This window comes from Protopterus annectens, chromosome 12.part0 (genome assembly GCF_019279795.1).
Source record: "Protopterus annectens isolate FY-2018-M chromosome 12.part0, PAN1.0, whole genome shotgun sequence".
Lineage (NCBI taxonomy): Eukaryota > Metazoa > Chordata > Ceratodontiformes > Protopteridae > Protopterus > Protopterus annectens.
In genome coordinates this window covers 570,412,462-570,432,331 of record NC_056746.1, presented here as the reverse complement: position 1 = coordinate 570,432,331, position 19,870 = coordinate 570,412,462, and the positions used below count along the sequence as shown (strand labels likewise).

Below are 19,870 nucleotides of genomic sequence, written 5' to 3'. Positions count from 1 at the left end.
CCTCTCCGGTCCAGCTGGTGAATCTGGGAATCTTGAGGCAATGTTACAACTGCCTCATGTCCACAGACAATCCTCTCCTCCTCCCAACAAATTCCAACACATGTGAGAGATGCAACCATATAGCCAAACTGGAGGCTAAGCTCTCTCAACTCAGTACTGGCATAACCAGTCAGGAGGAGAAGGAAACCACACTCACTACAATTTCAGTCTCACATAGACCTACCATGACAGCAAACTAAACACATAATCACACAAAAACATACTTGGAGGCTCTAAATAAAGATCTGCCTAAGCAGCAGAGACCTCCAAAGCAGACACCCAAGCAACCGCTACCCCAAAACAAAACACGTGCAACACATATCTCACAAAGCCAGTGTGCCGAACAGTCACAGCCCTTAAGACTAAACAAAACACCTGATACACTTGTAATAGGTGACTCTATCGCCAGGCACACTGACGTCCCACTCACCAGGCTGAACAAGGAGAGGGTCATGGTGAGCAGCCTGTCGGGCGCTAGGATCCGCCACATAACACAAGCACTCAGGTCACTCCAAGGCAAGTACAAATATGACTCAGTCATTGTCCATGCTGGTGTGAATGACCTGAGACGTACCTCCCTGGACTACATGAAAAGAGACATAAAGGAGCTCTCTGAGCATGTAGCCCAGGCCGGTATGACCCTGACCTTGAGTAGCATCTTACCCTCACCAAGAATGATGCCACAATATGAAGACAAGATGATCAATTTCAACAATTGGCTTAAGTACTGGTGTCATTCAAAGGGGATCCAATGCCTGTCAGCTTGGGATGATATGCTCGACAAGCCACGATGCTTCGCTAGGGACGGCTTGCACCTGTCACCCTGGGCTTTGGATATTGGCAAAGGCTCTTGCTACCCCATAGTGCCTTTTTAGGCAAGGCTCAAAAGACAAACCCACCTTCATAGGTATCACAAGGGATAAGAAACTAAGAGTAATGCTACTCAACGCCAGAAGTCTAAACCTCAAGATGCATGCACTTGAAACTCTCCTTAGCATAGAGAACATCGATATCTGTGCAGTAACAGAAACCTGGTTCAGGGCTCCCGAGAGCACCCCAGCACTACCAGGTTATACCTCATACCATTCTTTTTGGCCCCAAAACTTGGACTGAACCACAAAAGGAGGGGGAGTATCGATATTCATCAAAGATACCCACACCTCCAGGTTGGTGGCAAAGCACGAAGCATCAGAGACCATGTGCAACTAACAGTGGGTAAAACTGCCTTCCAGTTTATAGCCTGCTACAGACCACCCTCCCAAACCCAGGAACCCCACTCGGCCTTTCTGAGAACACTGGAAAATATGAAGGTATCTCCAAACACCATTATATTGGGCGACTTCATCTACCCAAACATAGACTGGGAGCATTATTCTAGCTCCAACACCCTAGCCCAAAGGTTCCTAGAATTTATAAACTCAAATGCTATGGAACAACTTGTTACCACTGCCACAAGAGGGGAAAACATACTGGACCTGATCATCACCAACATGGGGACTCTATGCTCCAGGCCAGAAGTGTATCCCTCACTGGTAAGATCAGACCATAAACTAATCTCACTGGATATTCACATCCCAACCCCACCCCCTGCCCAGAAAACCACAGTGAAAAACTTCTATAAAGCAAATTTCACACGCCTCAAAACCGAGGTGGAATCCTTCAAAGCCCCCGGGCCTGTGGAAAATATGGCCCAGACCGCAGAATCCTTTATAAACGCATTCTATGAACACCTTCAGGAATGCATGGATCATGCGATCCCAAATAAAACCAAGACCCAATCCTCCAAAGGCAGACGTCCTGTCTGGTGGACCCCAGCCATAAACAAACTATACAATAGAAGGAGGAAGCTACTAAATGATAGAGCAAAATCCCAAAAAGGGAAGGCATCACTGATCAGTATTAGCAAAAAACTACGGGCACTCATAAAATTGTCTAAGGCCAGCTTCGAGAGAAAAATTGCACAGGACACTAAGGATAATCACAAGGCTTTCTTTAGTTATGTTAGGAACCTGGGTGGTAATTCCCAGATATGCTCAGAATTACTCCAAAATGACAAAAAATACACTGAACCCACAGACATTGCCAACATCCTAGCTGACAGGTTCAGTGCAAACTTCTCCCCCCACTCCCCACCAAAAGGGCAAATATCTATCCCAGCAGAGTGCTGCCCCCCTGACATATCAGATGCTCAGGTAAGAGCCGCCCTCTCCAAAGCAAAAAACACAGCATCAATGGGACCAGACGGTGTCCCGGGTTGTGTCCTACATGAACTCCAAGAAGAGCTAAATCCAAACATAAAACTACTGTTCAATCTCAGCCTTACTACAGGATATGTGCCCAAAGAGTGGCGTACAGCAACAGTGGTCCCTCTCCATAAAGGTGGTGCCTCAACGGATCCTGGAAACTATCGCCCCATAAGCCTGACTAGCTTGGTCTGCAAAGCTATGGAAAGGATCATCATGGACCTCATAAATAAAGATATTGGGGACCTACAGACACTGGATCCTACCCAGTTCGGCTTTGTTAAGGGCAGATCCTGCCTCTTAAACCTGGTTGATTTCTTTGAAACAGTCACCAAGGCCATTGACGAGGGAAGGTGGTCCACACAGCCTACCTGGACCTTGCAAAAGCCTTCGATACAATACCCCACTCGGGCATTATAGATAAGCTCACCAGCTTAAATATAAACCCCTATGTCACTAGATGGATTGCAAACTGGCTCAAGGACAGAACCCACATGGTTAGAATTGCTGGAGCCATGTCAGACTCCAAACCAGTTACAAGTGGTGTCCCACAAGGCTCAGTCCTGGGACCTCTCTTGTTCGGTATATATTTCTCGGAGGTACAGGCCAACATGGAAGGACTGTGGCTGACCAAGTTTGCAGATGACTGCAAACTGGGCGCCATAATCGACTCTCCAGCCGACACAAGCATCCTCCAAAAGGGCCTCATAGAAACAAACAACTGGTGCCAGAGCCATGGCCTCAAGCTAAATGCCAAAAAGTGTATAGTCATCCCCTTTGGCAAAAACAAAGTGCCCACAAATTACCACATAGGTGGTAATCCATTAAGTACAGAAGAAGTAATTAGGGACCTGGGGACCCAAGTTGATAGCAATCTCTCATTTGACAACCACTTGGCCAAAGTGGTTAGAAAAACATTTTATATAGCCCACCTAATCATGAAGGGATTCACATCTAGCTCAGGGGAGGTCATCGTGCCTCTTTACTCATCCCTCATCAGGCCCATAATTGAGTACAATGCCCCTTTTGGGATGTACCTTACCAGACACCTGCAGCAACTGGAAAGACCCCAAAAGTACCTCACCAAGAGGATCAAAGGGCTCAAACAGATGCCATATGCTGCCCGGTTAAAGAAACTCCAGCTCTACTCAGTGGCATACTGCCTGTTCAGAGGTGATCTGTGCCTGACGTATAAAGCCATTTCCAACCCGGAATTAATGGACATGCTGCACCTCAGAAAATCCAAATCCCATCGAGCTACACGCTCGAGAGACTTGAACCTCAGCACTGAAATAAATAGGACATGCTGGAGGGACAGATTCATAACCCAGAGGCTCCCTTCACTCTGGAATAAAATCCCAGTCCAGGTTAGGCAGAGTCCCTCATTGACTCTCTTCAAGAGGAATATTGATGAGTGGATGGGAGATTGTAGGTTTACCCCAGGTATCACTTCTGTGTCACTGTTAGACAGAGGCACAGTATACTAACTTCGAAAAAGGGCATAGCAAAATAAATTTAAAATGGGTGGTGAAAGCCAAACACATTCTGGCTAGGCTTATAAATGCCCTAGGGCAGATAGCCTAGTATGAACCTATGAACCTATGTGGAGAAGCTATGGCTGAAGAGTTTAGCTACAGGCTCCTTTGAAATTTTGCTGGAAACTAAATTTTCAGACATAGCAGGGACAACAGTGTAGGTAGTGAGGGTAAAATTAACACTAAAATCATCTGTTAATGTATTGGCTGTATATTCTAGGATCAGAATGTGTGATATTATGGATGTGCTATTTTGCATTGTTGGACATTATTCCTTAATTTCCTGCCATAATTGATGAAACATTTGTAGTTTCCTTTGGTGTCTGCAGAGACCTTAAGCTTGTCCAGTTCTTTGCATTTTCTGATGGTGCTGTTGTGTTTATTGCTGGCATGTATCATTGTAGTTTTGAGGGAGGGGGATGGGGATTCCTTAGAAATTTTCATTATTTTCCTTTCCTTATTATAAAGTTTATTAATGCAGGAATTCCTCAAGAAAGGTTTATTCTTTAATTTACCATTACATTTAGGGCAAGTGGGTACTGACGTTTTTGTTGAGCTATTTAATTTCTGGTTAAAGTTAGATGTGAATACCCACTGAATTACCCCATTTTTGTGGAGTTCCTTCAAGTGATGTAAAAGAATGGAGACTGGCCCAAAAAACTCATGCTCTCACCTCAGGGTCATCTGCAGGATGCCTGCCACTGCAGTCCACAGAAAACTACGGTGGTCCCACCTTGGTGGACACATTAAAGGATTCCACAAAGGTGGCATGGGATAGCTTTGACCAGTGGCCCTCATACTAAGAATATAAATCCCCCCCCCAGAAATTAACAATATAATCAGAGACATCAAAACCAGATCCATCTGAGCATTTTGGCAGCCCTTAGGTAGACTCTCATACAACATAGCCTAACTTTGTAACTGCCAGATAAGGACTCCAAGGAGACAGATAATCTACATACTGCTTTTTGACATCCTTCTCCCGGTTTTTGAGGAAGCTGAAGTATGTTACTTCATGGTTTAGTTTCAAAGAGATCTCCTTGACCAGATGAAGCATGTTGTGGGGAGCTTTCCAGAAAGAGAATGAGAAGTAGAAGCCAATAACCCTGGCTGACACCTTCTCAACTCTAATGAGCCACATGTTCATTGTAATTTCAGCATGGCTGAAGGCATATCTAGAATCTCAGGAGCAGGTATAGAGATGCAGTGACATGCCTGTCATTGTGTCTCGACACTTGCTCCTGAGGTACAATGACAGGCATGTTGTATGTCTGTACCTGCTCCTGAGATACAATGACAGGCATGTCTCAGGCTTACAGACTTTGTGGGAAATACAGTCATGTCATTTATGAACCCCCCCCCCATCCACAGGTCTTCATTATTCAATGAGGAAGTGAGTAGGCACTTCAAGGATATGGAGGAGAAGGGTAAAATCTTTATAGCTGTCACAGTTAAGGTTCCAATCTCCATAAAGGATGTTTTCTACAAAAGAGAGAAGCCAGAATTAAATGTAGTTTCATAATTTTCCACGTCAGCTTCACCAAGGAGAAGCAAGAAGGGGTCAAGGCGAGGACTCCTTCATTAAGTCAGTAACAGTCCGTGTAGTACCAGGGAGTATTGCTGCTGCCAAGGAGACCTCAGGTTATTTTTGAATTGCCAGCAGGAATCCTTAACCATTCACTGACTGCTGTGTGGTGGAGGTGGTCTGGTGCAGAGTGCCCCTCCATGTAACCAGGTGGTTCAAGATCTCATGGGACGAATGAGTAAGGGATGTTATACCCAGAGATTACAAGATTCCCTTTCCTGCCAGATGTTCCAAAGTGTCAGAAAGTGCAAGCAGGTCCAGGCCATCCTTATAAGATGATCCATAAAATATGTATTTAACATTTAATTGAAATGTATATTATGGATTTGTGCTCTTTCTGTACTATGTATTTGTATTTCTCTGGAGCTTTTCTCCCCAGGACTCCATTGAAAATGGGGTCATTGTAGCCCAGTGGACTATCCTGGAAAATAAACTGCAAATAAATAAATAAATAAATAAATTATATATGTATGTATATATATATATATATATGTATATATCTGTCTATATATATATATATATATATATATATATATATGTATATATCTGTCTATATATATATATATATATATATATATATATATATATATATATATATATATATATATATATATATATATATATATATATATATATATATATATATATATATGCATGCCTATATATAGATGCATAGCTGGTGTGTGTGTGTGTGTGTGTGTGTGTGTGTGTGTGCATATATATATATATATATATATATATATATATATATATATATATACACACACACACACACACACACACACACACACACACACACACACACACACACACACACACACACACACACACACACACACACACACACACACACACACACACACACACACACACACACACACACACACACACACACACACACACACACACACACACACACACACACACACACACACACACACACACACACACCCCAGCATGCATTTTCTGTCTGCTACATAAGTATCCCAGCCATGCATCTTCAGTCTCTTACATAAGTACCCCAGCTGTGCACTTATTATCATGTAACGATCACACCATGCATCTCTTTTTTCCTATGTAAGCATTCCAGATATTTGTCTCCTAAATATTATGTGAGAGTACCAGGCATATCTGCAGAATATTATATGTGTCTTAGCAGATCATCTTATATCTGCTACTGTATTATACATATAAGAAAGTGTAACATTATAAATGAAAAAATAAAAATAATAGTGCTGTAGACCACACTTTTAGAATTCAAACATTCTGTGTTTGGTGGCAAAGTGCAGTTTAATCAGCTTCTAACTTAAAATTGTACGTATGTACTATTTGTTTTTACTTACACAGAAAAAGTTAAATAAAATGTAGCATTACAGCATTTTAAAACAGGTAGTGAGAGTGGTAATAATTATGTATGCAGTCATACTGTTTTAGTGTAGGTCCCTTTTAACAGAATGTCTCATATAAAGATTCATTTTTATATAACTGATATACACATAACGTTTATCACTTGGTGCATTCCCTCACCTCAGACCTTTTATATCATCAGTGTTTTGTACCTGCTGCTTTTATCCTTCCCGAATTCCACGGTTGTGTTTGTAGCAGCTGCACGTATCATCAAATAATCCCGCAGGTTTTCAGGAATAAAAACATATCTTGTCTCCTGGAGAGCAAAAGAACCACAAGGTAACTGAAGGACTCCTTCTTAGCAATGTAATAGCGTTGCATTTTTTTTAACAGGAACCTCTGTGATTCTTCTAAAGATGTCGGTCAATTAAAGCATGAGGTAAGCTGTGTGGTTTAACGGGAAATTTCAGAAGTTTGATTGGCAGCCTGACTACAAACTATGAGCAAGTGAAACCCCCATATTAAACCTAATTCAGGTTGTGCCAAGAAGCAGTTCCAGAGATGTAAAAGGGGGACCTCAGTGTATATAGCAAAATGAGGATCTGTCCTTGATGGCTGTCTATCAGTACTCGACTTCTACCCTCATGAGTAGTGGAGACTGAATGAGTTAGTGGGGTTGTGGGATGAGTAGGATGCTTTGGCAGGGGAACATAAAAAAGAAGATATATATATATATATATATGTATGTATGCATGTATATATATATATATATATATATATATATATATATATATATATATATATGTATGTATGCATGTATATATATATATATATATATATATATATGTATGTATATAGCTAGCTAGCTAGCTATATATAGATATATATTATAAATAAATCCATCCATCCATCCATCCATCCATCCATCCATCCACAACACCTTTTCCCATGTGGTAAATCAGCCTGTCTGTCTTTTCATTGTCCAGGACAATGTTCATACTATATGTATATTCATATTATTAATAGGTGGTGTTTGCTGCAAACATTTTCTTCATAATTGCATGCACAAAATATTTTAGCTCAGACCTGTTTTAGACTTGATGTCACAACATCAAATAGCAAGATGGGTACTACTACAGGGACATTTAAAAGTAATATGTAAATGTCGTTGGAAACACACTGCATTTACGTATAAAGGTAACTGGTTTCTCTTAAATCACAACTGTAGAACCTGAGTTAATCAGCAAAGAAATCACTTTGTATTTTTTAAGATGATTACCTTCTGGACATTAAATTTGTTTTAATGTTCATGCTCTAGAATTTTGACCAAAATGATTTATACAAGAAAATCAAGTTAACAAACAAGGATCTGCTTTTGTTTTGGACTCTGATTTTTCATAACAAACAGTTTTATGTCTACTGTAACAAATAACAAAAACATAAACTGCCTCTAATGTTTTAATATAACAAAAAACATTCTCTAAACTATTTGAAGTTTCATATCACATTAGCCCCTAGGTTGTTCTCTTTCCAGTCTCTGTCAGCAAGTAAGTTTCTTTAGCTTTCACTGTTACACTTCCTGTATCATTACTTGTCATATTGCTTGGATTCCAATTGGCAGTACCTGTGAAGAACTAACTTGTCCTACATAATAATGGACCATATGGTTAAACTGCTGCTGTTTAATATCCTATATATTGTGTTATTAATATTGCTATAATGCTAAAAGGCAAATATCTTAACTCACGCCAATAACAATGTTTCTGTACCTTTCACTGGCAAAATCTCTCTGAAAATAAGTTTACCTATGTCATGGAAATTTCTGGATTAGGACTGGCATCTACTGCTCTCAAACATGAGTCAAAACTCAAATTAGAGTTTTAGATTATTACTGATCCCTTATATAATTAACATTTGTTAAAATCCCAAGGGCTGGTGCTGTCAAATTAGGAAACAAAGGAAAAAAGCACCATGAAAAGTTCAAATTATACTTGCAGCATTCTAACAAATTTTCTCCAGCTATTTTAAGGGCAGAAGTTGAACACAGGCTTGTTCTTTCCTCCCAGCTCCTGTAGTCTTTATCCAGCACAAGCCTATTTTAATGGCTTAAAAATTTTGTCAGTAAACATTTAAACCTTTGTAGCATCTGTAACAAGGTAACAGTGAAGGCTTGGCTCTTTCATCCAAAATCAGATAAAGAAGGTACTACTGAATCTGGCAAAAGGACGAACGTTACTCCTTTATGAGGCATAACTGTGATAGGCTTGGTTTCTGTACTGGTGGTGAAGTGCTTCTATTTTTAGGAAAGAAGCTATATCAATGTTACCCTAGTATAAAAAAAAAACATATTAGTGTGCTTCATAATGCCTAACAGATAAATCAATGATAAAGAAATGCATTAATATTTTTATAGCCATACTCTATACCTCCACCCTCATCAGTACCTTTGTTTGAGGAGCACATTTTAAAGATCTACCAGCAGTGCTCCAGGAATAATTTCATTATGTTTAGAAACCTCAGCATCAGCTGGCTGGCTACTGGTTTATCTCACTTTATAATCTTACACAATTAGTCACAGCCTCCTGAGGCTCAGTCCTTTCATTGATACTGACTTTTCTGTTTAGATACTCATCAATAAATTTCATAGCATTGAAATGATGCCAGAGTCCCATATGGATCCTTTTCTTCCTCTCCTCTTGCTATGGTCATTTAAGAGGACTAAACAGAACCCCAGTCTGATTATTGGCCATTCCATTCCAGAATGTATGTAAACCACCTTGCTGGTGTATCCAAGCAGTGTAGATTAAAACCCCTTATACAGTGTATCTTGCCTAACTGTAACCCTGCTTTACTTTTGCAATCTTCTTATACTCATATATGACAGCCTTTCCTCTTTAAGGTTAAGGTTTAAAAAGTCAAAATGCCTCTTGACAACTGTTGAGCTGAAGACACAACTTTGAAAGAGTGATTAAACTTATGAAGATTAGAAGACAAACATTACTGTGTTAGCCAAGCACCAATATTTTCTAATTCTGAGAATGTTTTGCAGTATCATTATAGGCAAGGCCATCATCACTAGAGAGAAAAAATATCCTACTAGGTGATCCAAAACTCTTCTGGAAAACCTGAATGGATCTTATGGGTGCATTTTCTAAGTGTCTCAAATCTATTTAATTTAAGCAACATATCTTATCAATATGATGCCATACCAAACAAAATTTTATCAACAAGCCCCACCAACAACTTTTAACCCATCTGTTAACACCCTAAATTCTATTTTCCCCTCCACTTCAAATCAATATATCCAAGAGATTCAGTATTTCTTGAACACAATTAATGTTAGTTGTCCCTCAAAAAATGTCCTTAAAATGGCTTACTTCATTACTGCAAAGCAATGCATCTGATATAAATGGTATTTTGTCCCCTAGCCTCAAACCTGCATGTGTTTCCTTCTGCCTAAGGTTTTACATTTGCCCCCCTCCTGATTTTCACCCAAATGTCAATGTATGTCTTTAAACAAAACATCTTTGAAAAATTAGTATACAGTCAAATAGCTTATACAGAAACAATGTGGTATTCTCTCAAACTGAAACATAGCTTCAGCCAAAAATACAATACCTTAAATTCAGTCCGCTCATTTATAAACTCAGTCTACACAGATATGGACAAAGGACTGCTAACTGGTGTTGTTTTAATCAATATGAACAAGCTATCTAATCAGTCAGTTACCAGCTTCTTCTTCTTCACACCTTATTGTCCTCCAGCTTTGATAAAGGTGTGGTCAGACAGATTAACAGATACCTGAAAGACCACATCCTAGAGGTTATACTTCATAATATTTGCTCCGCTATTATCCATCCTGAAGTAGATGTACCCTAGGGGTCTTATTCTATTCTCTTTATTCATGAACAATCTACCAATAAATCTTAATTTTCTAAAAAAAAAAAAAATCGCTGTTTATATTAATGACATTATTTTATTTAGAGTACAAAAGGGTGAACAGAAAGATTTTAGCTTTCTGCGGAAATGGCTGTGCTCAAAATATTTTGTAATAAACATAAATAAAACAATTGTAGTGATACTGTGGGCCTTCAAAAATTAAAGGACATTAAGCAATAATATCCAACAGGGAGGGTATTACATGGAAATAATGGACTGTCCAAGGGTGTTAGGAGGCCTGAGACTGTAGATAGAGAACCTCCACAATCCCTGAAGGCTGGTATGTCCCTGTAAATCCTACCTAGAAGGGCATTATTGCACTTAGAAAATGGGATGTTTATAATTATTTTATATTAGTTTTATTAGTATTATACACATGTATTTTATTTTTAATTTTTGATGTAAAATAATTTATTTTCCAAATATTTCATAGTTGCCTAGGATATCTAATTCTTTACATAGAAAATATATATTTGTAAATTTTTAATAATATCTAGACACACACACACACACACACACACACACACACCTAACTGTGTCATTTTACACACACACACACACACACACACACACAAATATTATATATATATTTATATGGGAACCCTTCATTTGTTTGAACTTCCAGATCGACACCATATGAGTGAACGTTTGAAAGGCCGACAAATGATAGCGGAGATCCCGCTACAGTGTGCGACTGGGAGATTTTACTGCACTGTAGTGTGATCTCTGAGTGAGAATATTTAAGTAGCAGGGGGCATAACCCAGTTTTACTGTATTTACAGGTAGGTAAATGGTGCTATTTGAGGATGTCAGTCTTTCGGAATGTTGATCATATGGTGTCGGCCATATGGAAGTCGGCATTATGAACGGTCGTCATTCTGAAGTTGACCCATGTATATATGTATATATATACACACACACACACACACACACACACACACACACACACACACACACACACACACACACACACGCACACATAAACAAATACAGAGGGACAATATCTCATGTATATACAGAAACTCAGATGCATGTATGCACATGAGAATTGTGCACACAACACACACACACACACACACACACACAGAAATATATATTTATATATATATATATATATATATATATATATATATATATATATATATATATATATACACACACACACACACACACACACACACACACACACACACACACACACACACACACACACACACACACACAGCAGTTACAGTGTTTCATCGTGATGAAATACATGAAAAAAATACATATAGTGCTAAGTATTTCAACCCCTCCCCCCCATATCTCTCAACTGTTCCTGATTGTATAGAATGTCTCTGATTTTGCCTTATTATATTTGCTCTGTACCTCGAAAAATGTTTGATCTTCTGGTAAATTACTGAGGATCACAGTTAGTCAATAAAGCCAGACATTATATTTTCTTTCTTCTTATTGTTCAGAAAATGCATGTTGATGAAAAATCTCTTGCTTTATTCACTTTTTAATTGAACTAGATAATATTTAAAAATTGTCCCTGATTTTAAGTCCTTGTCCCCCACTATTGTTGAGTTTGTTCAGAATTCTTGAGCAAGGAATTTAAGAAGTATGCACAATTTACTTTACTGTTTTATTTGACTCTATTAGACCGCTGTATTAAGAGAACATAAGCAAGATGGTGTCATTTGTTTTTTTTCATCCATGCTTCACAACACTTTGTTACATTGCTGTGAAATGACAGACTTTTTTAACCAAGCTTTATTTGTACATTTATATCATGCTGGTGAATGTTTGTTCTCCAACAGAATATCATTTAAAGATTAGCCCACTTTCTGATGTCATATAAGTCTTTTGGTACTTGACAAGGTTGGATGTCAACCCTTCTTCTTCTGTTTGTTGTGATTAAAGTCATTTTTCTGTAAGTAAATAAGGCACATTGGCACAATTGATGAAAATGGCAGTGTGTGGTTTCAACATTCAAACAATGGCAGAAAAAAAATTGAATAATTAGTTAAAATGTGACTGTGGAGGAGGACTGTCCAACAATCTACAGCAACATTGCTTCATGGATAATAAAAATATATTGAATGTTTTGGAAGTAATGAGAACTTTTCGAAGAAGTAAAATTATGATACTGCCATATTTCTGGACTGTTGGAAGGGCAGATCAGAAGATCACAAGGAGCTGGTATTGATAATACTGAGTTTCTACATATTTAGCAGGTCATCCCAATGCTGACTAAGAAGCAGATGGCTGAAGTGTGAAACAGAGTGAAGGAAATAGGTGACCATTTTGAAAATGTGGATGAGTAGTAGATTGCAATAGAATATTGGTATAGGTTCATAGGTTCATAGGTGTGTACTAGGCTAATGGCCCTGGAGCCTTTACAAGCCTAGCCTGTAGGATTACCCTGGCATCGTGCCACCCGACCTTAGTTCCCAGTGCCTCTGTCGAGTAAAGCCACTAGAGTGATCCCTGGGGTGAATTTTCTATTTCCCATCCACTCATCAAGATTTTTCTTGAAGAGGGCCAGTGAGGTGCTCTGCTTGACATGTATGGGAAGTCTGTTCCATAGCATGGGCAGTCTCTGGGTTATGAACTTGTCCCTCCAGCATGCTCTGTTGATTGTGGTAATGAGGTTGAAGTCTCTGGGGGGTGTGGTGCAGAGGGATTGGGATTTCTTTAGCTGTAGCATTTCTAATAGAACTGGTCAGACATGGCTTTGTAAATCAAGCAGAGATTGCCTCTTAGTAGACAATATGAGACAGAGAATAGCTGGGTTTTTTTGAGTCTGTCCATGTAGGATATGTGTTTAAGGCCTAGGATCTTCTTTGTGAGGTACTTTTGTGGCCTTTCCAGCTGTTGCATGTGTCTAGTGAGGCACATGCCAAATGGGGCATTATACTTGATGACTGGCCTAATGATTGAAGAGTAGAGAGAGATGATGACCTCTTTCTTCCTGGATGCAAAACCCTTGGTAATGAGATCTGTCACATAGAAGGACTTCCTGACCACAGTGGCAATGTGGTGGTTGAAGGAGAATTGGCTGTCAACCTGTGTCCCCAGATCTCTTAAAACACCTTCAGTGTTCAGTGGGCTCCCATCAATATGGTAATTAGTGGGAAGTGAGTTTTTCCCAAAGGAGATGGCGATGCATCTTTTTGGCATTAAGCTTAAGGTCATGGTTGCAACACCAATCATTGGTCTTTGTGAGGCCTTTGTGTAGGATGTTTACATCACTTGGGGAGTTAATAATGGCTCCCAGCTTGTAGTTGTCTACAAACATGGTCAGCCAGAGTCCCTCTGTGTTGACCTGGACTTCTAAGAAGTAGATGCCAAACAGGAGAGGGCCCAGGACTGATCCCTGTGGGACTCCGCTAGTGACTGGTTGGCAGTCTGACTTGGAGTCTGCTACTTTCACACTGTGGGTTCTATCTGTGTGCCAGTTTGCAACCCACCTAGTGACATAGGGGTTGATGCCTAGTTTGGTGAGTTTATCAATAATTCCTGAGTGGGGAATGGTATCAAAGGCCTTGGCCAGATTGAGGTAGGCTGTATGAACTGCCTTGCCCTCATCCACAGCTCTGGTGACTGAATCAAAGAAGTCAACCAGGTTGAGTAGGCATGATCTACTTTTCACAAAACCAAATTGCATGGGATCTAGATTTTGAAGATTCCCTATATCCTTGTTAATTATTTCCATGATGATGCGCTGCATAGCCTTACATATCAGACTTGTCAGAATAATGGGGCAATAATTCCCAGGGTCTGTAGTTGCTCCCCCTTTATGGAGAGGGATGACTGTAGCAGTGCACCATTCCATAGTGACAGAGCCTGAGGTGAGACTGTGATTGAACAAAGCACATAGATGTGGTGCCAGTTCACTTTGTAGTTCATGTAGAACACATGCAGGCATATTGTCAGGTCCCATGGAAGCTGTATTGTTGACCTTGGACAATGCAGCTTTAACCTGTGCTGCAGTAATGCTGAGTGCCTTGCATTCCTCTGGTATTGTGATTGGTCCTTTGTGGGGGGGGGGGGTTAGAGGGGTAAAGTTGGCACTGAATCTGTTGGCCAGTATGTTGGCAATATCTGTTGGCTCAGTATAGGAGGTACCATTGTGCAGTAACTCAGAGCAAACCCGGATGTTGCCGTGGAGATTTTTGATATAACTATAGAAGGCTTTGTGGTTGTTTTTAGTGTCTGCCACAATTCTGCCTTCATAGCTGGCTTTAGAGGTTTTGATGAGGGATCTCAACTTTTTGTTGAGGCTAATAAGGGAGTTTTTCCAGTCTTGGAATGTCACCTTTTTCTGAAACAGTTTCTTCCTTCTGTTGTAGAGTTTATTAATGGCAAGGGACCACCAGATTGGCTTCCTTTTTTGGAGGAAAGCATCTTGGTTCTGTTGGGTATGGCTAGTTCCATGCATTTATGTACGTGTTCGTACAGTGCATTGGTGTATGATTCGTCAGTCATGCATCTATTTTCCATTGACATGATGGATGCTGTGAAGTTAGCCACCTCTGTTTTTAGGAGCCCAGTGTCAGCTTTAGAGAAGTTTTTCATAGTGGTTACCTTTGCAGGGGGTGTGGGTAAGATGTGGATGTCCATGGTGATTAGTTTGTGGTCAGATCTAACCAGGGAGGAATTGACTATTGGTGTACTGCAACAGTTGCCCATGTTAGTAATAACCAGGTCAAGGATGTTGCTTCCTCTAGTGGGGGTAAGACTGGCCTGGTCTAGGGTATTGGAATTGATGAATTCCAGGAAGCATTGGGCCAGTGTACTGATGCATGAGTAGTTTTCCCAGTTGATGGAGGGGTAGTTGAAGTCACCTAGTATTAGAGTGTTGAGTTGGACCCTAATTGTTTCCAGGGTTCTTAGGAACGTGGAGTGAGAGTCTTGGGACATGGTTGGGGACATATAGCAGGCTGCAACCTGAATTGCTTTCTTACCCAATGTTAGTTGTACCTGAAGTATCTCAGATGCGTTATGCTGGGCGACTAGTCAGGAGGTGTGCATATCCTTTATTAATATGGAGACACCACCGCCTTTGGAGATTCGGTCCATGTTTTGGGGCTGAAAGGTGTGGAATGAGTTATAGCCTGGCAGTGCAGGGGTGCTTTTTGCTGTTTAAACCAGGTCTCCATTACAGCACAAATGTCAATGTTCTCCATTTTGAGGAGTGCTTCAAGCAAGTGCATCTTGAGATTTAGACTTCTAGCATTGAGCAGCATGACCCTCAGACTGCACTTATTTATAGCTGTTACTGTGGTAATTTGGTTGTTGGAACATCACCTAAAAAGGCACTAAAGTAGTGGCAAGAGCCTTAGCCAGTATCTGGAACCCAGGGGTGACAGATGCAGTCCATCTCTGGCAAAGCATCGAGGTCTGTCAATCATGTCATCCCAAGCAGACAGATACTGGATCCCCTTTGAATGACACCAGAAACTTAGCCAATTGTTGAAGTCAATCATTTTCTGCTTGTACTGCTGTATCATTCTGGGCAATGGTAGGATAATGCTCAGAGCTAGGGTCATACCTACCTTGGCCACATAATCCGAGAGCTCCTCCATGTCTCTTTTCATGTAGTCCAGGGAAGTGTGTCTCAGGTCATTCACACCCACATGGACAGTGACAGAGTCATACTTGTACTTGTTGTGGAGTGACCTGAGTGAATATGTTATGTGTCAGATTCTGGCACCTGATAGACAGCTGACTATAACCTTCTCCTTATTCATCCTAGTGAGTGGGACATCATTGTGCCTCATTATCGAGTCACTTAGGATTAGTGTACTGGGCAAACTGTTTTGCCTTAGGGGCTTAGGCTGAGGGGCACACTGTGTAGGTAAGCTATGCGTCTTGTTATGGAGAAACAATGCAAGACTGACTAGAGTGTTGAAAAGTGAAAAAAGTCAAAGCTTAGTGGAATTTGTAAAAAATAAGAAGGTACAATGGGTAGGTTACATGAAGTCACTGAAAGCTGAGAAAATTAGGGAGATCTTTAGGATCCAGATGGGGAGATGAAAAAATCAGCAAGCAAAGGAGAGTAGTATTGCTGGAGCTGAATTCATCCTCAAATCTTCATGAGTACCTTCACTAGGTGGACCTTGTTTTAACAAAATCTCATCAATATGACACTGATATATAGACTGCATTTTATATAGAATATATTATGGACAGAGGTAGGTTAGAAAATAAAAAAAAACAGCTGGGTGCACAAGTCACACAATAACAATTGGCACCAGAATGGAAAACATGACAGTGTAGAGTTCTTAATTTACAGAAACATTCCTGCAATGGGGTTAGGCCAAGATTGGGGGGTGGGGGGTGGCTGCCCTGTTGCAGAAAGAAGTAGTAGTCAACAAAAAAAAAAAAAAAACTGACAGGCTAAAAACGAGCCATAAAGATTATAAAGAGGACTACTGAAGAAAAGAAAGTAATTATGTATTGTTACTGTTATGAAAAAGCCCATCATTTCCAGATAGAAGATATTCAAAAAGATTAAGAGAGAAATTAGAAGAAAGAAAAATACTTGCACAAGAAAAACTGCCAAAAGCTTCAAATGCAATTTATGTTCAATAATATAACAGATTCATGGAAAATATTATGTAGACCCCAAAACCTTTACTGCATCTCCAACAAACTGAAGAAGTACTAAACTTAGAGATTTTATATGGAGTAGCAAACATTCTATGCATATATTTCCACATAAAAATTTTCCAGTATAAACTTGAAGAAGTTTGGCTAAGTGATTTAAGTATCAAAACTTTATTTTTGCCATCTATTGAGTCACTCAATCCACCCCTCTCTCGAAAGTTCCAGAATTTTGCATCAAAATTATTATAATTAACTTATATAGCGTTGACAAGCTTCCTTTGTATGTCAATCAACTTTTGATAACAGCATTCATCTATTCATATAATGGGGGAATAATGTTCTGTTCCTCTTCACTCATATTATCCACAAATTCATTTACTTAGTTACTGATGGATAATATTAAGCGGTTAGCAGATCATTGAACTTATATTCTTTCATTAAATATTGTGGACACTTAGCTTTTCATTTTTCAAAGCAATCAGACCAGAATGCTAATCCATTTCTTTTTAGTACATTCATTTTAACATTGTTCTGAATTTCCTTAAATCTAGAGGTATGTGCAATAAGAAAACACAAAAATTTCCATTTTGATATTAATGGAGTTTTAAAAACATATTTAGCTGTTGATTTAATATATGCATAGTCTAAAGACTGAAATAAATTTCCTTATAAGGCAAATTTTTGTTAACCAGATGAAAGGATTATTACATATTTCTAATTTATCATGTTTAATAAACTTAAAAGAATTTTGTATAATTTTCTCTTGGATGGTTTAGATTGACTAGTGTAGTTTGAGTCAATCCAGAGTATAATAGTTAAAAATAGTTAAGATTCTGCATCTGGGAAGCTAATGCCACCATACTCCCCTAATGTTATATGATTTCTATAAGCAGTTCTTGGCTTTTTAGGATACTGTAAGAATGAAGTTAACATTTTTTTCATTTTCTTTAAAACTTTTTTGATAGGTATTAAAGCTATTGAATGCAAAGCAAAACAAACAAACAAGAATATATATATATATATATATATATATATACACATACATATAAATATATATAAATGGGTGTTGTTGCTGTTAAATTGCAGCAGTGATACGTCTTGAAACTTTTCAATTTTTTCATCTAGCTGTATTTTAGATTGACAATTTTTATTAATTGAGAATCCATCAATTTTTCCATTGCCTCATATTATTAGCTATGGGTTTGATAACTAATGCAAATAACAAAGGGGATGAGGGACATCTGTGTTTTGTGCCTTTGTTCAAAGTGAATCCTTGAGAAACATAAGATCCAATTTTAACACATGCTTTGGAGTCTGTATGCATGTTTTTAATATTACAATAAACTGTTCTGGAAATGCAAATGCTTCTAAAGTTCTAAACAGGTAGTTCCAATCTACAGATTGAAAAACTCTCTCTTGATATCTAAGCTAATTAGGGCCAATTTCTTGTTCAGTCCATTTGATAAATCTAAGATAGTTGCTACCGTTTTTATATTATCGTACATTAATCTAGTAACTATTAATCCTGTTTGATGTTTATTAATTAATCTGCTATAGCTCTTAATCTTGTGGTGAAAATGGAAGTAAATATTTTAGTCTACATTTAATAATGAAATAGGTCTATATGAGGAGGCTAACTTATTATTTTTGTTATCCTGAGTTATCCTGAAAACATCACTCAGTAATTGTATTATATTTAATAAACTCAGACTATATAATTCCATACTTAAACCATCTAATACTGGAGTTTTACCATTTTTACTTTTTTTTAAAGCTTCTTTAACTTCTATCGGGGTAATAGCTTATTCATCTGAGATATTTGTAGATCATTTAGTTTACAAGTAATATTTTTCTTTAAATAATTGCCACTTTTGTAATCATAATGATTATTATTTTTGTCTTTATTAAGATCCTCATGGATTTTTTTAGAAATATTAAGCATGTCCTCTATATCTGATGTAAACTTATTACTGTGAGGATTTCTGATATTATTGATTTGTGCCTTTTTGCTTAACATGTTACTTCTATTAGCTAATCTATTCAAGTCATTACATAACTATGCAATTTTATTTTTCTACAGCTATCTCCACGTTATGCATTAAAACAGTTTGATATTTTGTCATTAATGTTTTAATGATTTCAGTATTATCTAATTTCTTTGTTATTCACTGTGCATTTCAGCTTGTATTTCTAACAACTTTTTATCCCATTATATCATTTTATTACTAGCCAGTATTCCCTTTCTATCTTTAGTATGCATTTTAACAGTACCATAGTATGAATTTACTAACCTGACCTTTATCATTCAAAGATAAAAAATACTTGATTTATTCCTTAAGGTAACTCTTACACTCTTTTCATTTCATCATATGTACTGGGATTCTATAAATAATCTGAAATTTCCTTATACCCATTACTATATTAATACATAGAGCATTATGATCAGATTGAGGACAAGGAATAATTTTAAAATAATTCACTTTATTAAGTAAATCTATAGAGCCATAATATAATTTGGGTCCCATGCATGTAAGAATAGTGAGTAAATAACAATGACTTATGTTCTGCTTTTACAAGTAAATCAG

At 38.4% G+C, this 19,870-nt stretch overlaps 1 protein-coding gene across 1 annotated transcript in view; it reads right to left on the bottom strand.

The window, feature by feature from the left end:
• The window catches only part of LOC122816715 (alpha-N-acetylgalactosaminide alpha-2,6-sialyltransferase 2-like), a 532,556-nt gene that overhangs the window by 89,465 nt on the left and 423,221 nt on the right, over positions 1–19,870 (bottom strand). The window contains exon 6 of the mRNA XM_044089704.1: positions 6,962–7,065. Within this exon, the coding sequence (XP_043945639.1) occupies positions 6,962–7,065 (104 nt within the window). The remainder of the gene's footprint in view (positions 1–6,961; positions 7,066–19,870) is intronic.